General features: G+C 27.5%; 1 protein-coding gene across 1 annotated transcript; it reads right to left on the minus strand.

The window, feature by feature from the left end:
* Window positions 1-252: 252 nt before the first annotated feature.
* LOC139090692 (ABC transporter G family member 18-like) lies at window positions 253-18,015 on the minus strand. Its single transcript, XM_070640493.1, has 18 exons — window positions 17,730-18,015; window positions 17,106-17,220; window positions 16,311-16,457; window positions 16,150-16,208; window positions 15,748-16,072; window positions 14,762-15,683; window positions 14,597-14,697; window positions 14,323-14,493; window positions 14,142-14,259; window positions 13,872-14,082; window positions 4,828-5,030; window positions 3,190-3,307; window positions 2,354-2,543; window positions 1,990-2,109; window positions 1,221-1,922; window positions 974-1,142; window positions 812-912; window positions 253-753 (listed from the first exon to the last, which is right to left on the minus strand). The coding sequence occupies exons 1-18, from the start codon at window positions 17,843-17,845 to the stop codon at window positions 253-255; spliced, it is 4,389 nt and encodes a 1,462-aa protein (XP_070496594.1). The 5' UTR covers window positions 17,846-18,015.
* Between the last annotated feature and the right edge of the window lie 2,226 nt (window positions 18,016-20,241).

A 20,241-nucleotide genomic window follows, 5' to 3' on the forward strand; every position in this document is an offset into this window, starting at 1 on the left:
TTAATTCAATTTCATTACTATTTTATTGGATAGTTATGGTAATTGTCTGAGAACTAACCCACGTCATACATATGTATATCATTTAAATATCAATTAAAATTTAAAGTTTTGAAAAGGCCACAAACCATAAGGCTAGAATTCATTACTATGTATGTCATATATACGTAATTATTCGTCACAGAAAAAAATATTAAATATAAAGTCATTTAAAGCTAGTATACCATGCATTTAAAAAAAGGATTTATATTTCTTTTATCTTTGAGTCTTCAATTTCCATCTGAGGAAAAGATACGCTGCGATTCTCAATATGAAGAAGATGACAATTAAAGCTACAACGTCAAGAACAACATCTGAATGTACCATGTCAAGTTCATCAAGTGTTGTATGTGGATCCTTAAAGTGGCAATAAATTTGGAAACATTTGAGCTTTTCACGTCCATATCCATAGGTTGCAAGAGCTGTAGCCTCAAAACCATATCTGATATATGATAGATACGTAATCCAACGTAAGTAAATTGGAATGGCGTCAAATGATACGAAGAAACCAGAGAACAAGAGGAATGGAACAGACATGACAGGAGCGAGGAAAACTCCATTTTGTACATTCATAGCAGCACCGACTACTAGACCAACACTTTGTGCAACAAATGATATAAGCAAGCATGCAGTTAAGAATAATCCATATCTGAACAATTCCATAGGTTGTGATGTAAAGTAATATACGATTGATACATAAATGAAGCAGAATATAGCCTGAAATTAAACAATTATAAGGATTAATTGGCTTTAAATATTTCAATATTATACTAACTTGGAATGGAATGTCTGATATAGTTATTGCCAAATAATAGCTTCTAAGTGAGTACCATCGATTGAAATTCTCTTTTAATAACACAGGCATTTCTAATGGGACTGAATAATAAAATTAAAGTTAAATTTTTGATGAAAATAAATAAAAGATTTAAAGTCTTACATGATAAAATTGTGATTGTCATTGATGTGTACATGAGGAAAAGCATGTTGAAGAAGAGGAACCCTAAATTACTGAGAACCTTTGCTCCATCATTTCCAATATCGTAATAGAGTGCACCAATCAAAAATCCAACGAGAACATGAGCAAATAATCGAAGATACATAAGTGTCTGTATAAATAAAGAATAAATTAATTAATTTAAACCTGATGATCAGTAAAGCAATAAATGCATGTCTATAAAACATACCCAATCACGTCTGCTAAACAATAATGTTCGCTTAAGAACAATCCAGAATTGATGGAATTCTGATGTTGGATATCTTTCAGGTGATAAATCTCCAGTTTCTTCACTAAGCAATGCTGTCGTTGTGTCAGGTTCCTTGTCATCAACATTAATCGTCACTGCATTTTCTTCGTTTCCACCTTTCATAATATCATTGACAATTTTCGCTGGAATCAATGCTTTGCTTGTACCATTACCATTTTCAGAGAACTTGTCATTTTTCTCATAAGTCGATTTCAAATTTGCTTCTGTTGTATGAACTTTAGGAATATCGTTCTTTCCATTTATTGCTTTAACCTTTTCATAGTCATCTTCAGTACGAATATCTCTTTTTCCATTTTCAATTGCATTAACAAGCTTTCTTGTATGATCACCATGCTCTCCACATGCTACTTCAATAATATAACTAGCTGGATTATGATAAGCTTGACATTCAAGTCCAAGAGTAGCTAAGAAAGGAACTAATTGTCTTGTACTTCCTTGATACACACACTGCCCTTCTGATAGAGTGTAAAGCTGATCAAACATTTCAAAAAGACGAGCAGACGGTTGATGAATTGTGCATATAATAGTTCGACCTCCACGTGCAAGAAATTTCAATAGATTAATACACTGGAAACACGTTGAACTGTCCAATCCGGAAGTTGGTTCATCAAAGAACATAATCTGTTTAGGAATGAATAATATATATTAATTTCAGAGCCAATAAATGTTGTGTTTGTAAATTTCTTACAGGTGGATTATTCACAAGTTCCAAGGCAATAGACATACGCTTCTTTTGACCACCAGACAGATTTCTTGTCAGTGTTCTACGATGTTCTTCTAATCCAAGGGTATCCAAGATAGATTTAATCTGAAAAATTAATGTATTATATAGTTAACAATGTCCTTTTGCAAAGCTGCTAGTTTACGATTTTTTCATCAAATTATAATAAATTTTGTATATAGTAAACTACTCCACTTAATGTCATCAACTTCCCTTGTTCATAATTTACAATGTAAACTATAATAGTCTACTACAGTTGTAGAAACAAGGACAAAAAAATCATAATGTGAAATAAATTAATTATTTAATATTCTTATGTTCAAATACTCACCACATTCATTTTCTCGCTACGCTGAACTTTTTGACTCAATTTCAAGTTTGCTGCAACATTCATAGCTTCTTCAACTGTTAAATTTGCATGAAGCTGATTGTCTTGCATTATGTATGCTGACAATTTTCGGAAAAGGCTGAGATTTCTCTCTTTTCCATTCATCGTTATCGATCCTTCGATTTTTGTTGTTCTAAATTGTAAAATAGAGCAAAAATTGACGTCATGTTAGAGATCTTTTTTTTTCGAGATTAGCAATATTTCAAAGTTCAACAAAATTCATCACTCAGAATTATTTTTTGAGTGGAAGCAACTGTCAATGCCTGATAAGAAAATCATTCATTTCTTATCACTTAAAACACTTTGAAATGCTTTGTTATGATTTTTGTTTAGTTTTTGTTCGAATGTCAATTTATTGACTTATTTATAAGGCTATTAATGTCTCATTTCGATGCACTGATCAATTGATTCCATGAAAAAGTTACATTATATTTTGTAATTATCAACACCTTCAAAAAGTTTCAAAATTGATATCTTATCGTGTTAATTCTCTTAAATCAGAAGTCTGAGCTTCTATAGCTCGGATACAAAGTAAACGCGTTTGGTACATTTTGATAAGTGATAATACCATTTCGTTTTATTCAATAAAACTTTAAATGATCAAAGGTTGTAAAAGATAATAAAAATATCATAGTGTAACACGTAAGCGATGATACTTTTTCACGTACTATAAAAATTATATGCGATTGAACTTTGTCATATAGTTAAACAACAAAATGAATTGATTAACTAAGCCTTTTAAAGGAATTATTAATAAATTTGGCAACAAAGCTACTTACTTGTATCCGGAAAGAATATTGAGCAGTGTTGATTTTCCTGCTCCACTTGGACCCATAATACCACATAGTTCTCCAGGTCGGAGACGTCCACTGACTTCTTTAAGAATAGTTTTAACATCTAAAAGTAAAAATTGTGTTTTGTACGATTAGTTTTATCCACAATAAATATAAATTAAAATTTAAGCTTATATTCAAGTATTTTTTTAAATTATAAAATTCGTACTTTTGAAAATTGTTTTTTAATTAAAATCTGTTTTTAAAATCACAACAAAACAATTTTAATAAAATTATTATTAACGAAAACCAAATATTTACTGAACTTTAGCTTTTTGAGAATAAAGATATTAATCTATTAAAAAACTAAAAAAAAATGTTTTTTTAATTAGAACTCAACGAGTTGAAAATAATTTTCGCAGTGAACTTTCAATTCAAAATAATTGTTCTGTTTTCAATTAGCGTTATAATGATTCATCTACGTTTTATTGTGCATGACTATTTTAAATTTAAATTACGTAGAGTTGGAAATATAATTTTCATGAAGTTATAATGCTTAGGTTAAAGGCGATTGCGTGAATTGACAATTTCCATTTAATCACGTTTTGATGAATTTGGGTTTTTCACATTAGGTTGGCTATTCTTACAACTTTATATTTCATTAAACCAGTGCTTGAAGTCTACTCGACTTAATATAAAATTTGAGACGATTTCGTTCTCTGCAATAAACACATGGCATTTTTTGATTTCATAAATTTAAAAAGAAGTTTTGTCAAAACAATATTGAAAAATCTTAAATGAAATATCAAAAGGTGCTTAAATTTCAAATGACCTTTTAAAAATCTAATAGCTGAGGAAGACTAGCATTAAGACATTATTCACAAAAATATCATCTATTCAAGGCTTTACAGATGGTAAAATGCTACAAAATTTTAGACTCACAAAAAAATGTTTTTAAAATTTATTAAGAATTTTGAGTGGAATAATATTTTGATTTTATTTCTATATTTAGTATTAAATGGAGCTAAGATTAAAGAATATTTTAGAAATATTGAAATTTTTGTTTTGCAATAAATTACCTAACTAATTTTATGATGTTTTAGAATGAAGTTGGAATTGAATTAAGATTAAAAAATTTCAGTCAATAATACACATTAAAACTGTTTGCTTTGTAATATGTGCTGTCAAGCAAAAATACAGTTTAATTGATTTCATTCAATGCTAACTGCCTTGAGGGAATATTGTGTAACTAAAGTTTAGATCAAACTACTTATTAAAATATTCATAAAATTAGAATCATTTATGACAAGTACAATTTAATAAATTTCCTCATAAAAGTCATTAATGATGCATCATTTAAATATGCGTCAACATCATCACATGTTTAAAAAACCACGTTTAACATAGTTGAAATTGCGGTTTTATGAAATAAAATCAATCATTAGATTTTTATCTTTTATTCCTTTAATCATGTTGAAAATTCCATTTGTGGATCTAGGAAGATTAAATATAATTCTTTTTATCAGAACACAGCTTTAAAAATTGTTCACTTTGTTGTACGTACGTACTTGAACTTGTGCTAATTATATGCAATTAAATATGAGAATAGATAAGCTTTTTTTATAATAAATATTTAAAACTTACTGTTAGAACGTCCTTCCTTAACCCGATACGTCAAGTCTTTAAACGCTAATTCCACTGGAGGTCGCTTTGGCAAATGTGTTAAAGTTTTCGGTTGTGCTGGTACAATTTGAATTTTGGTCGATGATCCACTTGAACCAACAAGATTTTTCCTATCATCGGACAAGTCATTTAATTTAATTGAATCTTCCATTTTTAATCTAACACTTTTTATAGCTCAAAATTATTTTCAAATCAAGCAAATATTATTTTTCTTCACTTCCTTTGTGATTCAATATCACGATATTTAGCAGTTCCTCTATTTGCAATTATTTTTTAATTACTCATGTACATATTGCATGAAATTATAATTCTTATCATGTAAAGCTACAATTTTAGTAACTGTTTCAAAGTTTATTTTTTGACTTGAAACAAAAGTTATTGTCTCAATTGTTATAACAATTGTAAAGTAAAGTCTAATGAATCTGAGTAGCTTTCACAAAGGCATTTTATTTCCTTTCCTTGTCTTTGTATTTATTTCCGACTATATTTTTCCTTTTGAGATGTCAACGAATCAACAGCTTAAACTCAACTGAATGAGTATTCCTGGCTTTATTCTAAACTTCAAACTGCACACAGTTGTGGGATTTTCTCATTATTTTTTAAGTATTTATTTTCTGCTGTGTGAGTTCATTTTCTTTTTATCATATTTTGCATTAATACAACAAATTTATATTTTTTCTTTTAAAAAAATCACATTTAAGTTTATACATGCAAAGATTTATTTATCAAAAGGAGATAAGCCAATATTTATCGATAAATTTATCAAAACCTTTGATATTTAAAAAGAATTAAATCAAAAAAAAATTCACAAACACTTTCAAATTATGAGCAAATAATGTTTTGAATGAATGAATGTTTAGAACTGTCTTTCAATGTATTGTATTGTTGCTGAATTCATTAGGTTCTTTGTGATTCGATTTAGATATTATTTATTGCACTTTCAATAGAATTTCAAATAGATTAGCACTGCATTTAGATTATATTCTGTTTACTCTTCAAAAACACGCAAAAACTCCTCATTTTCATATATTTCTCAAAATAGATTTTTATTTTAATTTACACAAATTTTAAGCGTAAATTTTAAACGCAATTTTATTTTTTACAATTATAATTTCAAAAACATATTATCTTTTCTATATCTTTCAATCCTTTTTATCTTTAAAAACACAAATTTATCAAATTTAAGGATTTTCAATATATTTTAATTTTAATGTTTTATATCTTTTTATCCAAGTGCGTTGTATATGCTTGAAATTCAATCGTAAACTAAGAAAATCATAAAGAAGTTTTTTTACCCACACATTGATTGACTACAGAACTCATTTATAAAATTAGATTGCGTCTGTTTCTTTTATTTTAATACACACCGGTGCACAACATTCACAGCTGTTTCTATAAACACGAGTTATAAATAATCACAAATATTTTATTTGTATTCGTTCTGTATTTTAAACAACAACATGCAACAATATTGTAAAACATTGTGAAACATTGGATGTTTTCAGTAAAGTCTGAATAGAACGAACATGCAAATGTTTTTATTTACTTTTTAAACTCGATAGTAAGATTCTTATAGGATATTTATTTTAAATAGGTTTCGTTTCCTTAAATTAAATTAATAATATAATTTGAAATCTAAAAATGTCAAATTTCAACTATAAATCATGAAGCAAAAAGGTTACATGTGCAAAAATGCAAAAGTTTCATAATGTTAAATTAATTCTGTGATCAACTCATGATACATCGTAATATATTTGCATCTTTGTTTTACTAGTTAAATAGGTCACAATAACTTCCTAATAGAATTATTATTTGTACAAAATGCATGCTGTGAATACACTAATTTAACGTAGAAGTCTCTATTTTACAGCAAAACCCAGAAGTATCCCAATGAATTCCCAATAAAGTATTTTTAGGAAAAATATATCATAAAGTAAAGTTTTTTACATGACCTTTCAATAAATTTACTTTACTGATCATTCATTACATTGACTAAAGCATGCTTGAACTGAAAAAATACAACACCAACAGATTTACATTGACGCGTGTTTACTAGACAGCTCAGATTTTTCTCGAACGTATGTAAATATCAAGCGTAAATGCATTAACAAGTTGTAAATGATTTTATTTTTGCAGAAAAGGTAGAGTAAATTTTTATATCCAAAGTTATCTAATGTGGTTTTAAATATAGATACATATGCGAATTGAGACTGAATTATTTGAGATTCTGCTTAGCAGTGGTCTCGTAGTTCCTTAAATTTGTCGTATTTGACTATAAATATTTTCATAAATAAACAAGCTGAGTAAAGAATAAAGTTGAATTTCTGATGTTTTGTGTGCTGTTTACCTATCAATTTATTATTTCTCATTACTTACTCATGAGATCACAATGAAATGCAAATTGAGGTATCAATGATGTGTTTTCATATGTCTATACTTGTCAGTATAATAAATAATTTGTGTTAAAATTTTTTAAAACAATTGCAGGATGGATATTTTGAAACTGAACGATATTGAACTAAATATGTCGATTCTCTGTTTCAACAAATATTCAAATATCCTGTTTATTTTTTTTTGTATGCAAATTGCGAATAAAATATTTTGTCATGTATAAAAATCTGGAAGTATTGAGCAAAAATCTTGAAATTATTATCAAGCTCGTCTTTATTTTATTTTCTTACGATTCAACATTTAAACTGTTTAAACACAAATTTAACCTTGCAGTGTTCTTTATTTTTTTACTCATGTGAATTCATTAAAAGTTTTCCCGTTTAGCAAATTAAGCAAAAATTTATATTTATACTTTTTATAGCTGGGTAGTTTTTGAAGTTGTATATGAAATTAAAATCAAAAATAAAAAGACACAGTCGAGATGAAATTAAAATTTTTGCGGCATGAAAGTTCAACGATCTCACTTGTTCACTTTGGTGTGCATGCAGATTAATATGTCAAGTCAAATTCAATTATGTATAGGAAAAATTTCAAAAGATCTGACATTGGACTTTACGGACTAATAACCGATAAAAATGTACTGAATTATTTAATTATGATGACCTCAATATGACGTCATGCGAATCATGTAAGATAATTTAAGTTATAAGTTTTAAACTTTAAATCTCTGTTCTTGGTGTGTAGTGAAAAATATGATGGTAATAGTGTTAAAAGAACAACCTAAGTGACATTGAAATGAACTCTCATTGGTATTATTTGCTACTGATTTTTTTTCGCAATTCTTTAAGAATAAGGAAATTAATTCTTTGCTTTTTTCATTTGATAAGAAATTGCTCGTTTTAAAAGTTTATTTTTCTCAAATTCATGTCAAAATCTATAAATCTTTCATAAAAAATTTATTACCCCATTTTTCAATTAGAAACTTGAATTTCAAAGTTCACATCATGAAACACAATTTGGAAATTCATTTGAAAATTTTTTTGTGAAACTAAAATGCGTGATCATGATAGTTCTTGTATGTATTGATTCACAAGCTACAAATGATCGTAATACATACAAAAACTGTTTTAGAGAGAAATAATATGCTACCGAGAGCGATGAGGTCGAGGTTTTCAAGATAGAGAATGACAAAATAGCAAATATTGCCATAAAGATTTTTTTTGCTTCAAACAAGAATTTTATCATCTTATCTGTCTATAGATATTTTGTCTGCTTATTTACAATCATTTTAGAGGTTTTTGTTTTTAAATTCATTCAAATTAATTTTATTTTTAAACACAAAAGCGAAGAATTCTTTTTGGAATAATATTTTAAACTCGACAAAACAATAATTTTAATTTTATTGATTTAATCAGGTGTCTTATAGAATTTTTGAAAATATCAAAATGACTTAGCTTTTTTTTTGGGAAAGCCCCAATCATTCTTTAAGTTGTAAAAAACCTCTTATAAATTTTTCATAAATAATTTTTGGGAATTCTGATTTTTACCTTAAAAATGTCTTCTTAGAGACTTAAAGCAGTGTTGATTGTCTTGGACAATCATTTTTTCTATATCTGCATTAACAAGCACACATGATCTAAGAGAACTAATGAAATCTTCTTCATTTGATTTGTTAGCATTTCCTGTCATTAGTGATTACTAATAAGTATTAATTTTATGCATGTAGCAGATATTTATTGATTTAATTGAATATGACAACAGTTAATCAAACATGACAATTATTAGACATTTTGCAAAATAAAGTCATTGAGCATATTTTTATGCTTTATACTCTGTATATTCTCTATAAACTTTTTTACTTTAAAAAATCTATTTTAGTATTCAACACTTATTATGCAATTAAAAATCTAGTATATGTGCTTAGTATGTTGTTCGTCTGGCAATGGCATACATTAACGTATTTCCATTACGTTAGACGAAGTAAATTTACTTCCTTCATGTTTTATTGAAAAATCATGATCATTTTCTAAAAAAAATCATTAAAATCATGATTTTACATAGCTTCATATAGCAATGGCAGTAAGACTTTTTTAGAAAAAATGAAAAGAAATTAAGAGAAAGTTAAAAATTAACTATTGCGAATTCTACTAAAGCAGGCCCAAAATAAATATCAAGTTCAAGGTGAGAAATACATATCACATACTTATCATGACCAATCGACAAGGTAATATGATTTTGGTGAATTGGAATCTTCAAGTTTAGCTAAGTGACGCAATAGATTACCTTCCTCTAGTCATATTAATGTTAACTTTATTAAACCAATTTGGAAGGCGCCGTCATACAACTATTTTTTCTTAGTTTTATACAACAACGAGAACAAAACCTGTTTTTCTATTAATTTTTTTTATTGTTTGCATGCCGCTCTTCTTAACATTGGAATTATTGCTGTCGCTTTTTTGATACAAGTCAAAAACAACTTTATATTTTTGTTTTGCTAAGATATTAACAAATTCTTCTTGAATAATTTAGTTTTTAGCATTTTTTTAGAAATTAATTCCAGGAAATATTTGAATGAGTATTTAAAATAAGTTATTTTCAGGAACTGCTAATTATATAAACAAAATAACGGAAGTTGTAAAAATTGAGCTTTAAAATTACATACATCAATTTATTGCTTTTGCGATGCTTGATTATATAATAAATTTAATAAAAGCTTTAGTTTCTTAGAATCTTAAAATAATTTAATTTTATTTACCTGTTATTTTTCATAACAAACAAATTTTCTTTATCCACCCCGTTGCTATCCATTTTCGCACTTTTTGTTCGTCTTTATCAAACTTGAACTTTCAAGTATTTTAAATTGTTTTTAAAACTTTCAACTTTTTTTATTTTTTAAATTTTATTTTCCCTTTACAATTAGAATATTTTAATCTCAAAACATGAAAAAGTACCAACACTTGACTTGTATGTGCACTTTGTTTCGTTCATACAGCATTTAACCTCGTTTTTTCACAATCGATTTGTATTCTGTATTTACTCAATTTAAGCTTATTATTCTCAGTGTGTATAAAAAGATGAAAAAAAAACTGAAATTGCCCAAATGGTAATAAACGTGTTCTCAACTCAACAGACGACAAACTAATGCGAGAGATGAAAAAAGTATGAGTTTCTCAGTAGAAGTTGTTGAATCGTTGAGGAAATTTTTGCGAGAAACTTGAAGAAAAAATATTTCTTTACTCTCAGAAGTTCTCGCAAATATTCGGTTGTGAGTCATTTTTGAACACTTTACAATTTTAACTCGTTAATATGCTGAAAAAACTTATAGACGTCTAACTAATTTATTTTTTTGAAATTGAATAAAATTGTCAGTTAGTGTTGCTTACATAAAAATTTCTGTCAGAAAAATATCCATGATTTGACAGACTCAATAATATTTTCAGTTCCACATTAAATTACACTTTATCAATCCACTTATTCTTAAACCTTATTTACCTCGTTTTTTTTAATGATAATAATTCAATTAGTAGTTGCAAAATTTAAGTGGGAGAGAATCTCATACTTTAAGTTGATAATGATTTAGCTTTTGAATGTATTTATAAACAGGTAGCATTTTTATCGTACACAAATGTGAATGATATCGTCACTGCTTTTGTTAGTCTTGCAGCACTCATGTAGTAAATGCATTTTTTTTTTCATTGACGGTGACCCACATAGAAATTCAACCATAATATTTAGGTTCATTTTACTACAGACAGAACAAATAAACATAAAGCGGTCTGAGAACTGAGAATATTTTTTTCAATTGTTTAAATTGATGATACACAGAAAATCTGTCTCAGGTTTTATTTTTGTAAATGTGTGTGATCTATACTCAAACATTTTTTGTTACCAAGTGCAATGAAGTACAATGCAAAATACTGACATCAATTTTCATAAGGATGTGCTCGAAAAGCATTATTAAAATAGGACGAATCAAAAATCAATATTTGTTGCATGTGATTCACGTGGATGAATACATCCCTCTCTATTTGACCGTCAAATTAATCAAGAGCATTCGAAATTCAGAAAAGTTATCTTTTCATTGGCCTTTGCATACCTATTTAATTCACAGATAAACAAGAAATGAATATTTTATGCATAATCTCAGACGAATTGTGACTTAAATGTTTCGTACGAATTTGAATGAGAGACAAAAATAGCAATATTATGGATATCGTCGTGCAAAAAGCCGGCTGTATATTTGTTGCTTCTTTAACTAGTTTTCGCTATAAAATAATAATTTATATGCGTTACTATTACGAAATTATGATAAATACTACTCTGATGAGAAACGTTTTCTTCAGCAAAGACTCAAGTTTCGTTTGATCTATCATTGAATTGTTGTAAATAGTAATGTGTCCTAATGTGCATGCTGCAAGGGATTTTCAAAAGTTATTTAATTATGTAAAATAAAATACATGAGTTGTTCCTTTTCACTTTTATTTTGAATTATTTAAAATCATTATAAATCACTTCTCATACCATTTTATTATTTATCCCAAAAATAATATGAAATCAATAGTTGGAAATTGATTTACTAACCAAAGATATGTTATTCAGAAATTTTCAATGATTATGACATTTTCATTTTTAATATTACAAAAAAAATTATTTTAATTTTATCTTTTCTTTTAATAATTCTCGCAAATTTATTAACTAAAAAAATTTAAGATAAAGTTCAGAATGTCTTGATCAAGTTAAATCATAGAATAGAATTCGTTTATAACTGTGTTAAAACCAACTTAAAACTGATTATACTATATTAAAACAATTAAAGCAAATTATTGGGAAAATATCATTTTGTTGTGATTCAAATAAAATACAAACTTTTAGAACTTATGTCCTATTTCAATAATGTAATGATATGATAGATCAAAATGATTGCAGAATATGTGAATGAGAATGTGCGAGATATTTTTTAATTCTTTTTCGATTTTTGGCTTTAGATTTTATTTATTTTAACACTCACTAATTGCCACTTTTAATTCTCATTTTATTTTGATTACATACTTATAAAAAAATACTTTGCAATTAATAATTACTCTCACCAATATAGTTCTACAATTTAAAATTGTTTTTCAATTTATTACTTTACCATTTTCCATATCTTAATATCTAATAATAAATACAAAAGATAATAATGCTGCTAAACATAATCTATATATACTAGTTTTCTGATATCACAATCAAATTTAACAATTTTTTTAAAACTTTATACAGTTTTTCTTTTTCTAAAACTTTCTATTTTATTTTTTAAAAATTAAAAATTATTTTCTGTGTTAACTTTATAAAGAACTAATCATATACGATCTATTGTCCTGAATTAAATTCAGAAATAATTATTTTTAAGCTATAAAATTAAATTTTCACTGTTCTAACCAAAATACTATAGTAATGAGTTTACATGGTCTCAGAATTATTTTATTTAGTTTATTTTAAAAAGTTAGTAAAAACATCAAAAAAATGTTTTAAAGCTTTCATTTTTAAATTTTGTTGTTTGATTGGTTCGTGTCTTTACTTGAAACATTGACTTATATTTTTCATTCAACAATGTGAAAAACATTGAGCTTTAAAATAATCTTTTTAACTTCATCATTGCAAAACTCAATGAATCAGTATACAGTAACTAATCCAATTCCAACTGGTCTCTGTTTTATTAAAATATCATTCGTAGCAAATTTGTAGGCTTCTTATTAGAAAAATTTAACATTTTTAAATGCATGAATATGTTGTTTTTTTTTTAAATTATATCAATTGAACTATTTGAATTTGTCAATTAAATTGTTAGAAATTTTCGGCTTAAAAGCGAAATGAGATCTGTCAGCAATTTATTTATTTTCTTGGTTAAACTCAAAAATACATTTGTTTTGAGGTTGAAATCCATCAGCAATATGAACATTATTGAACATATTATGCAAATTTATCTATTCCACTAACAGGCAAAGAGACCGATTTTAGGTACTGTAGTGTCCTTTTTGTACCATGAAATCATCATCTTTGCTTGTTAAGGTTCATTGCAATTATGTTTCAAGTATATAAACCAGTTCACAAACTTCAGTTTTGTTTTCAAATAGTTTTTATGAGTAGCTACAAATAAATCCTTGGTCAATGATTCATTCTATTATTCGTGAGAATTTAAATTTTTTAAGTGTCTAAGTTATATGGGTGGGAAAATTCAACTGAACGTTGAAAATCTGTCTTTATATGCTCATTGTATATCTAGCATTCAATCTCTAATCAATTGTTTTATATTTATTTTAAATAATATCTTCTGTTTTTAGTTCAATACTTTATGGTTGTTAGAAGTTTCATGGTAAAATTCATTTTTGTCTATTAAAGTAATGAAACTGATTTTTGTATCAAATAGAAAATCATATAAAGTAGTTGACTTATTTTCATTTATATAAATATTAAATTTAATACAAAATCTAACTACATTTAATGCCCATTCACACAATCTATGATGGAGACTTAAGATTTTGATTATATTTTCAAGAATGATGATTGCTTAATGAAAAGTAGAATAATTTAATATCTATAGCAATGAAATTGCTCCAATGGAATGTAATACCATTTAACGAATAGAATGAAGTTTCCATCTAAGAACAAAGTATGCAATTACTCTTAATCCAATAAAAATACCAGTAAGTGCAGCAGCATCAACCCAGAAATTTGCATCAGCCATTGACATTTCAGCTAAAAATTTCTCGGGATTACGATAGTGACAGTAAATTTCATTGCATTCTAATTTCTCTCTTCCAAGTCCATATACAGATATCATAGCACCTGTAAAGTAATTTAGGAATCGTTAAATAAATGTTAAAGCTTTTTGACCAGAAACATACCTTCAAATCCAAATCTTACATAACTAACATATGTGACCCATTTAAGGTAATTTGGAATAACATTGAAATTGACAAAGAAGCCGGAGAATAAAATCGTTGGGATAGTTGTAACTGGACCCTAAAAAAATAAACATTTTGTAAATAAATTTCTAGCATTTCCAGTCACTAAAAAAAAGCTTACAAGAAAAACCCCTGCCTCGACGCTCAATCCAGCTCCAATCAATAGTCCAAGACTTTGTGCAACCAGTGATGTGAGAATACAAATCAACACAAACATACCAATACGATCTGCTTCCAACGGTTGACTTGTTAACAAATATACAACGATAACATAAACACTTGTAAACAAGACCTAAAATTAAATAAAAAGGTTGCTCAATTAGTACTTTACATGTGTAAATTCATTTAAATGTTACAATTTTAGGAGAGATTTTATGTCAAACAAATATCCATACCTGAAATGGTAAGTCTGCTATCGTTTTGGCAAAATAATAAGATTTCAGTGAGTACCAATAATTTAGATGCTCTCGTATAAATACTGACATTTCGGTAGGAACTAAAATAAATAAATAAATAATGATGTTAAGGTTGTTAGTTAACGTTGCAAATTCATAACTTACATGTTAATATTGTTGGCATCATTGCTGTAAACATTGTGAAAAGTGTTGTAAAAAAGAGACATCCTGTATTACTCATAATTTTACTCGCATCATTGCCAATTCCATAATAAATCATTCCAATAATTGCACCGACTACAATGTGAGATACAAGTCGCATTTGTGTAAGCGTTTGATCACGAATAATTGTGAGGAAAGTACGTTTTAATAAAATCCAAAACTGAGTCCATGACGATGTGGGAAATCCATTTATATGATTTTTATGTGAATCTTTCTTCTGCATTACAATCACGCTTTCTGTTGATGAATCTAAAAGTGATGTTGTTGGTCCGATTTGTTGTTGTGATGTATTTCCATTCTCTATTTTATTTGGATTCATATTAATAATTGTGTATTCAGCACGTCCACATGTTTTCACTAAATCAACATCTACCACAACGCTATCATGAGCTACAATATGAGCAGCTAATGGGCCATTACCATTTGATGATGTTTCATTACTTATGGTCGTTGTTGTCGCAGACGAAGATGGAATAGCTATAGTTGATAGATTCAATGGCTTCTCAACAGACAATAGCGTGTCCTGTCCAAAATTATTTAATAATTTTCGATTGTTCATTGCTGTTACTAATTTATAAACAGCCTCGCCATGTTCCCCACATGCAACTTCCATAACATAGTCAGCAGGATTATGATAGCTTGGACAAATATATCCATTGGATGCTAAAAAGGGCACTAAACCAGGCACAACGCCTTGATAAACACATTGTCCTTCAGCTAACATGTAAAGATTGTCAAACATCTCAAACAGTCGTGCTGATGGTTGATGAATTGTACAAACAATCGTTCTTCCACCACGTGCCAATGATTTTAGAAGTGATATCAACTGAAAGCATGATGAGCTATCCAATCCCGATGTCGGTTCCTAAAATGTTGTTAAGCAAAGTATTTTGTTATACACTCTTGAATAGGTTGTCATTTATATTTACATCAAAAAACATAACAGGAGGATTATTCACTAATTCGAGTGCGACAGAGAGCCTTTTACGCTGTCCGCCTGATAAACTCAATGTTTTTGTTGTTGCGCAATCGGAAAGACCGAGAGCATCGATAATTTCATCGACAATAAGCTTTTTAGCCGATAATGTGAGATCCTTTCCCAGTTTTAGATTTGCACTAACCATCATTGCTTCTTTTACAGTCAAATACGGCAATAATTGATCATCTTGCATTATATAACAACTAAGTTTTCTAAATCGTCGTAAATTTCGTTCCTTTCCATTTATCAAAACGTGTCCACTTAAATTTGATGTTCTAAATGAGATTGATTTGAAATAAAAAAGAATCAGATTAAAACAAATCCTGGACAGACTTAAGATTGTTTCACTTACTTATATCCAGCTAAAATATTCATCAGAGTACTTTTTCCGGCTCCTGAAGGCCCCATAATCTGAAAAAAAGGGGAACTTAAAGTATATTTTTCATCTAACATGGGATCAGAATTAAGCTATTGATTAAAATGTAACTTTGACAAATTAAAGATATTACTTACGGCCGCAAGTTCTCCCGATCTAAATTTGCCATTGATACCCTTCAAAATTGTTTTGTATCCACGTGCTCGACCTTCTGATACAGAATAAGAAATTTTTTGGAATTCAATATCAACAGGAGGTCGTTGAAGCAGATGTGTCAATTGTACCTATTGGAAAATGAAATTATGAAAAATACATTATAAGGGTTTGTAATTTGGCATTGTAGAAAGATATTTTTACTTGTGCTTCGTCCCAAAATAATAACAATTTCAAGGATTAAAATAATTTAAAAAAAATTACCATAAATTGAAGGTATTTATTCAAATTCATTACAAATTAAACTGAATTCTATCTTATTTTTTTTAAATCAATTACTCGTTTACTAAGTTTACTGTGTTCTTAAATTTAGAATAACATGATATGTTCGATTCCATTAAAGTTGAAACATTTACTCAAAATAAGTTTGCAACTAGCCTAAAGACAAAAAAATGATTCATATAATTTGTTACAACAGATTGTGTATATACATAGCCCGATGAAGTGCAGACGGCTTTCGCTGTACATATTTTATATCAAACAAATTTTTACGCAATCAATCAATTATTATTTATACGTCGATATATATTATTCTATATGCAGGATAGCTTAAAGTGCTTTGGTATTATTTTTATTAGAAATAAAAGAAAAACATTTTGTATTTTGGTTGAACGAATAATAGCTGGTATTTGTGAAAAAAGGACGAAGCTTTTAAAGCTTTAGTAAGTTCAATCATTCAGCTTTTTATAAAGGAAGGACTTGCTAAAATATTTACTCACCGTTGGTTTCCTTTGGCCACTTATTTCATTGGGAATTTTCCGCACTAATCCATGCTTTTCATTTATGTTAGTTACTATCGATCCATTACAAATGTTTAAATTATTTTGCGAACCCCTAAAAGAAATGAATAAAAATTTAAATTGCATCAATATGTGTGAATAAGATACGGATAAAGTTAGTTGAAATATGGGATTTTCTAGGCATAGCTACATAGCTTCTCAAATAAATCAACACGGAAAATTTGGTTTACGTAACTTTTTTAATTTTAATGTCAATTAACAAATTCACAAAAGCTTTAAATTGTCTGTACGTTAATATGTCAACCTTAATCAAGATTATAATCACGCTAAAAAGTTTTTTTGGGCTTTTTGAACTTTTCTAGTGGATAATATTTTTTCAGGTAGTAAGATACACTTCAATATTGATTGATAATTATAAAGCCTTTAAGATGAATTATCGGAACTTAAGTCTCAACATTTTATATGCACCAATCATTTATAGACATTTGGATTTCACGTCATAAAAAAATGATGACTATCGATTGTTTAAAGTTAGATAATATTTTGATTTAAATGCAATAAATTGATTTTTATTGGAATTTAAAAATCTTAAGTAATACTTACCCTAAAGCTGCCACAGTATTTTTAAAATTAGTTGATGTTGGTGGAGATTTGAGACTGTTTGAGGAATAAAACGGTTGACTATTTTCATTTTGGAAATGAACTTTTACTTCTGCCATAGCAACACCAGATTATAAGTGTCTTTTTAATATATTTGTGTATATTTTCTTGTAACAACTTAAAATGATTTTCTTCTATCTAGGACTTGATCATAATTTACGAAGCACAATATATTATTTTGTGGTTTTGAAATTTATGCTTTTTGGCACAAAAATTATTTAATAAAAATTCAATATATTTTCGAACTATAAGGTTGTTTGAATCTGAAATGACAAGAATTTAGCAAAAATTAAAAATTAAATCGATTTCAAAAATATTAAAAAATTTTCCCAAATTTCTTAAATTCCCATTAAATATAACAATTTATGAACAGGTTTACAAACAACCAATTCTAAACGATTCTGAAAGCTTAGCTTGGATCATAATATTTTCAAAATGTCGAAAAGCTTGATTTTTTGAATTTGAGTGTCGCTATTTGAAGTATCAATAACATAAAACTAAACAGAATAGAAAAATGCAAACAAATATTTCAACAGGAATCTCAGTGTTTATTTAAAATCGAGAATGTTTCAATAGATAAAGTTTGCTTTATTTTAACGCCACCGCAATAAAAATACTACTTGGACTTGACTCTTCTTTAATTATTTGAACTTGTGCTTGGAACTTGTTACATTACGTGCACAAAATTATTAGTTTCAATTAACGCTCAAAGGTCTTGCAGTTCAGTTGCAATATAATTGATCGCTAGGGTTGTTCTTAATAAAAATTAATTGTTCTTTATGTTAGAAAAATAAGTTTTTAAATTAAATAAGTAAAAGTTTCTAGGTCTTAATAAATATTCGAACTAACTAACAAAAAATTATTTTAAACGATAATCATGAACGAAATAGGAGTATGCTTTAAATTGCTAGAACTGTATGTTAGTAGACATCAATTTGTATCTTTAAGCCGAGATAAGACTTAATGGTAAAGTTTTTGAATCATCCTTACATGATTCGAATTTGCACGTGCTCAATCAATCTGTATTCTCATTATCTCATCAATCATTATCTCACCAGTTTTTTTCAAAAAAGTTACAATGTAAAACTTGATAAAAATCATTGATAAGATTTGATTTAAACTTCAACAAAGACTGTCTGATATCTTTGAATGGGCAAATTTTTAAGTAATCCTCTTTTTATTACATTTTTTTTGTTGTTACTATGTTCGGATATTACATTCTTGCTGTTTTTCAACAAAAGTGAACAGTTGTCACATTTTATCAATGCTTTAAAAAATAGAGAAAAGCTGCAAAGATCATAAGTTATTCATGCCTCTCAGAAAAGACATTTATGCTTAAAATATACGCAATTTGCAAACAATCTTATTCATTTCTCTTGTGAATTTCCTGGTACGATATCATTCTTACATTTCCTCGCTCATTTTTCATTATTTATATTCCTTGACATTTTTTTGTCATTTTCTGCTCTTTTATTTTGAGAAAAAGAATTTTATAACTTTAATTTTTATTTTTATATTCCCACCGTAATCTTATTTGAATGATTTGAATTTATTCTTTAATTTATTAATGGTTTCTCTTGAGGATTTTTAAATGATTTTCAGCATTTTATAGGAGGGCGGAAGTAAAATTCTCAGACAAGTTGCTAAAGCCTTATGATTCTTAGTGGATAAAAGTAATATCAATGTCCAAGATACTTTCTACTGTACGGTGTGAATATATCAACTTCAACTTTCTCACCGATACACTTGTGTAAGTTTGATTTGCTTCAGTTAATAATACTTTTAATTTAAATTCATGAATTTTGAACAAAAAATTGTTAATTTCATATCTGAGAGAATTTATTTCAAATCAAACTTTTTTATTAGCTACTTAAAACGGCATTTGACATTTGCAACAAAGATATAATATTAAATACTTAAATGCAACTTTAACCGGTTTTCCTTCATTCAAAGTTTTTCATAAATAAAGAAAAAGTTCAAATGAAGTTCACCATTAAGAAAGAGTTAATTGAAATAAATTAAGTTTTATTACGGAAACTGCAAAATATTTTAGTTCAATCAAAATAAATTTATTTAGGTTGTCAAGTTTTCATTTTAAAAACAATGAATGAAGTTGAACAAAATTTTAGTGTCTCAAAAATGTTCTTCTTATGATAAAAACACATTAGAATAAACTGAAATTTTTGTTTCATATCCACTCAAACATCTCATTATTTTCGTATGAACTAATTAATTCTCTTTAATTTCTATTCATGTTTATTAATAATTATATGATTTTATAGTTGCGAGTAATTCTGATTCCACTATAAACTGTAAGTCTACTGAGTGCAGAGCTATGGCACACCTTCACTATTAATAGTACTGGATCTCAATGATCTGAATAGCTAAAGATTTTCATATGTGATTTTATAATTTTGAGAATTTTATTATCTTACAAACTCGAATTAAAACTATT

Source organism: Chironomus tepperi, unplaced genomic scaffold (assembly GCF_022539635.2).
Source record: "Chironomus tepperi strain 1889 unplaced genomic scaffold, CSIRO-AGI_Ctep_v1 contig_219, whole genome shotgun sequence".
NCBI lineage: Eukaryota > Metazoa > Arthropoda > Insecta > Diptera > Chironomidae > Chironomus > Chironomus tepperi.

Excerpts from the sequence above, each read along its gene's own strand:
- LOC139090692 (XM_070640493.1), bottom strand. The coding sequence starts at position 17,845 with ATGGCAGAAGTAAAAGTTCATTTCCAAAATGAAAATAGTCAACCGTTT. Across the intron at positions 16,073-16,149 it reads AATATTTTAGCTGGATATAA|AACATCAAATTTAAGTGGAC; the intron begins GTAAGTGAAACA and ends AATCTCATTTAG. Across the intron at positions 14,260-14,322 it reads TCGAGGCAGGGGTTTTTCTT|GGTCCAGTTACAACTATCCC; the intron begins GTAAGCTTTTTT and ends TTATTTTTTTAG.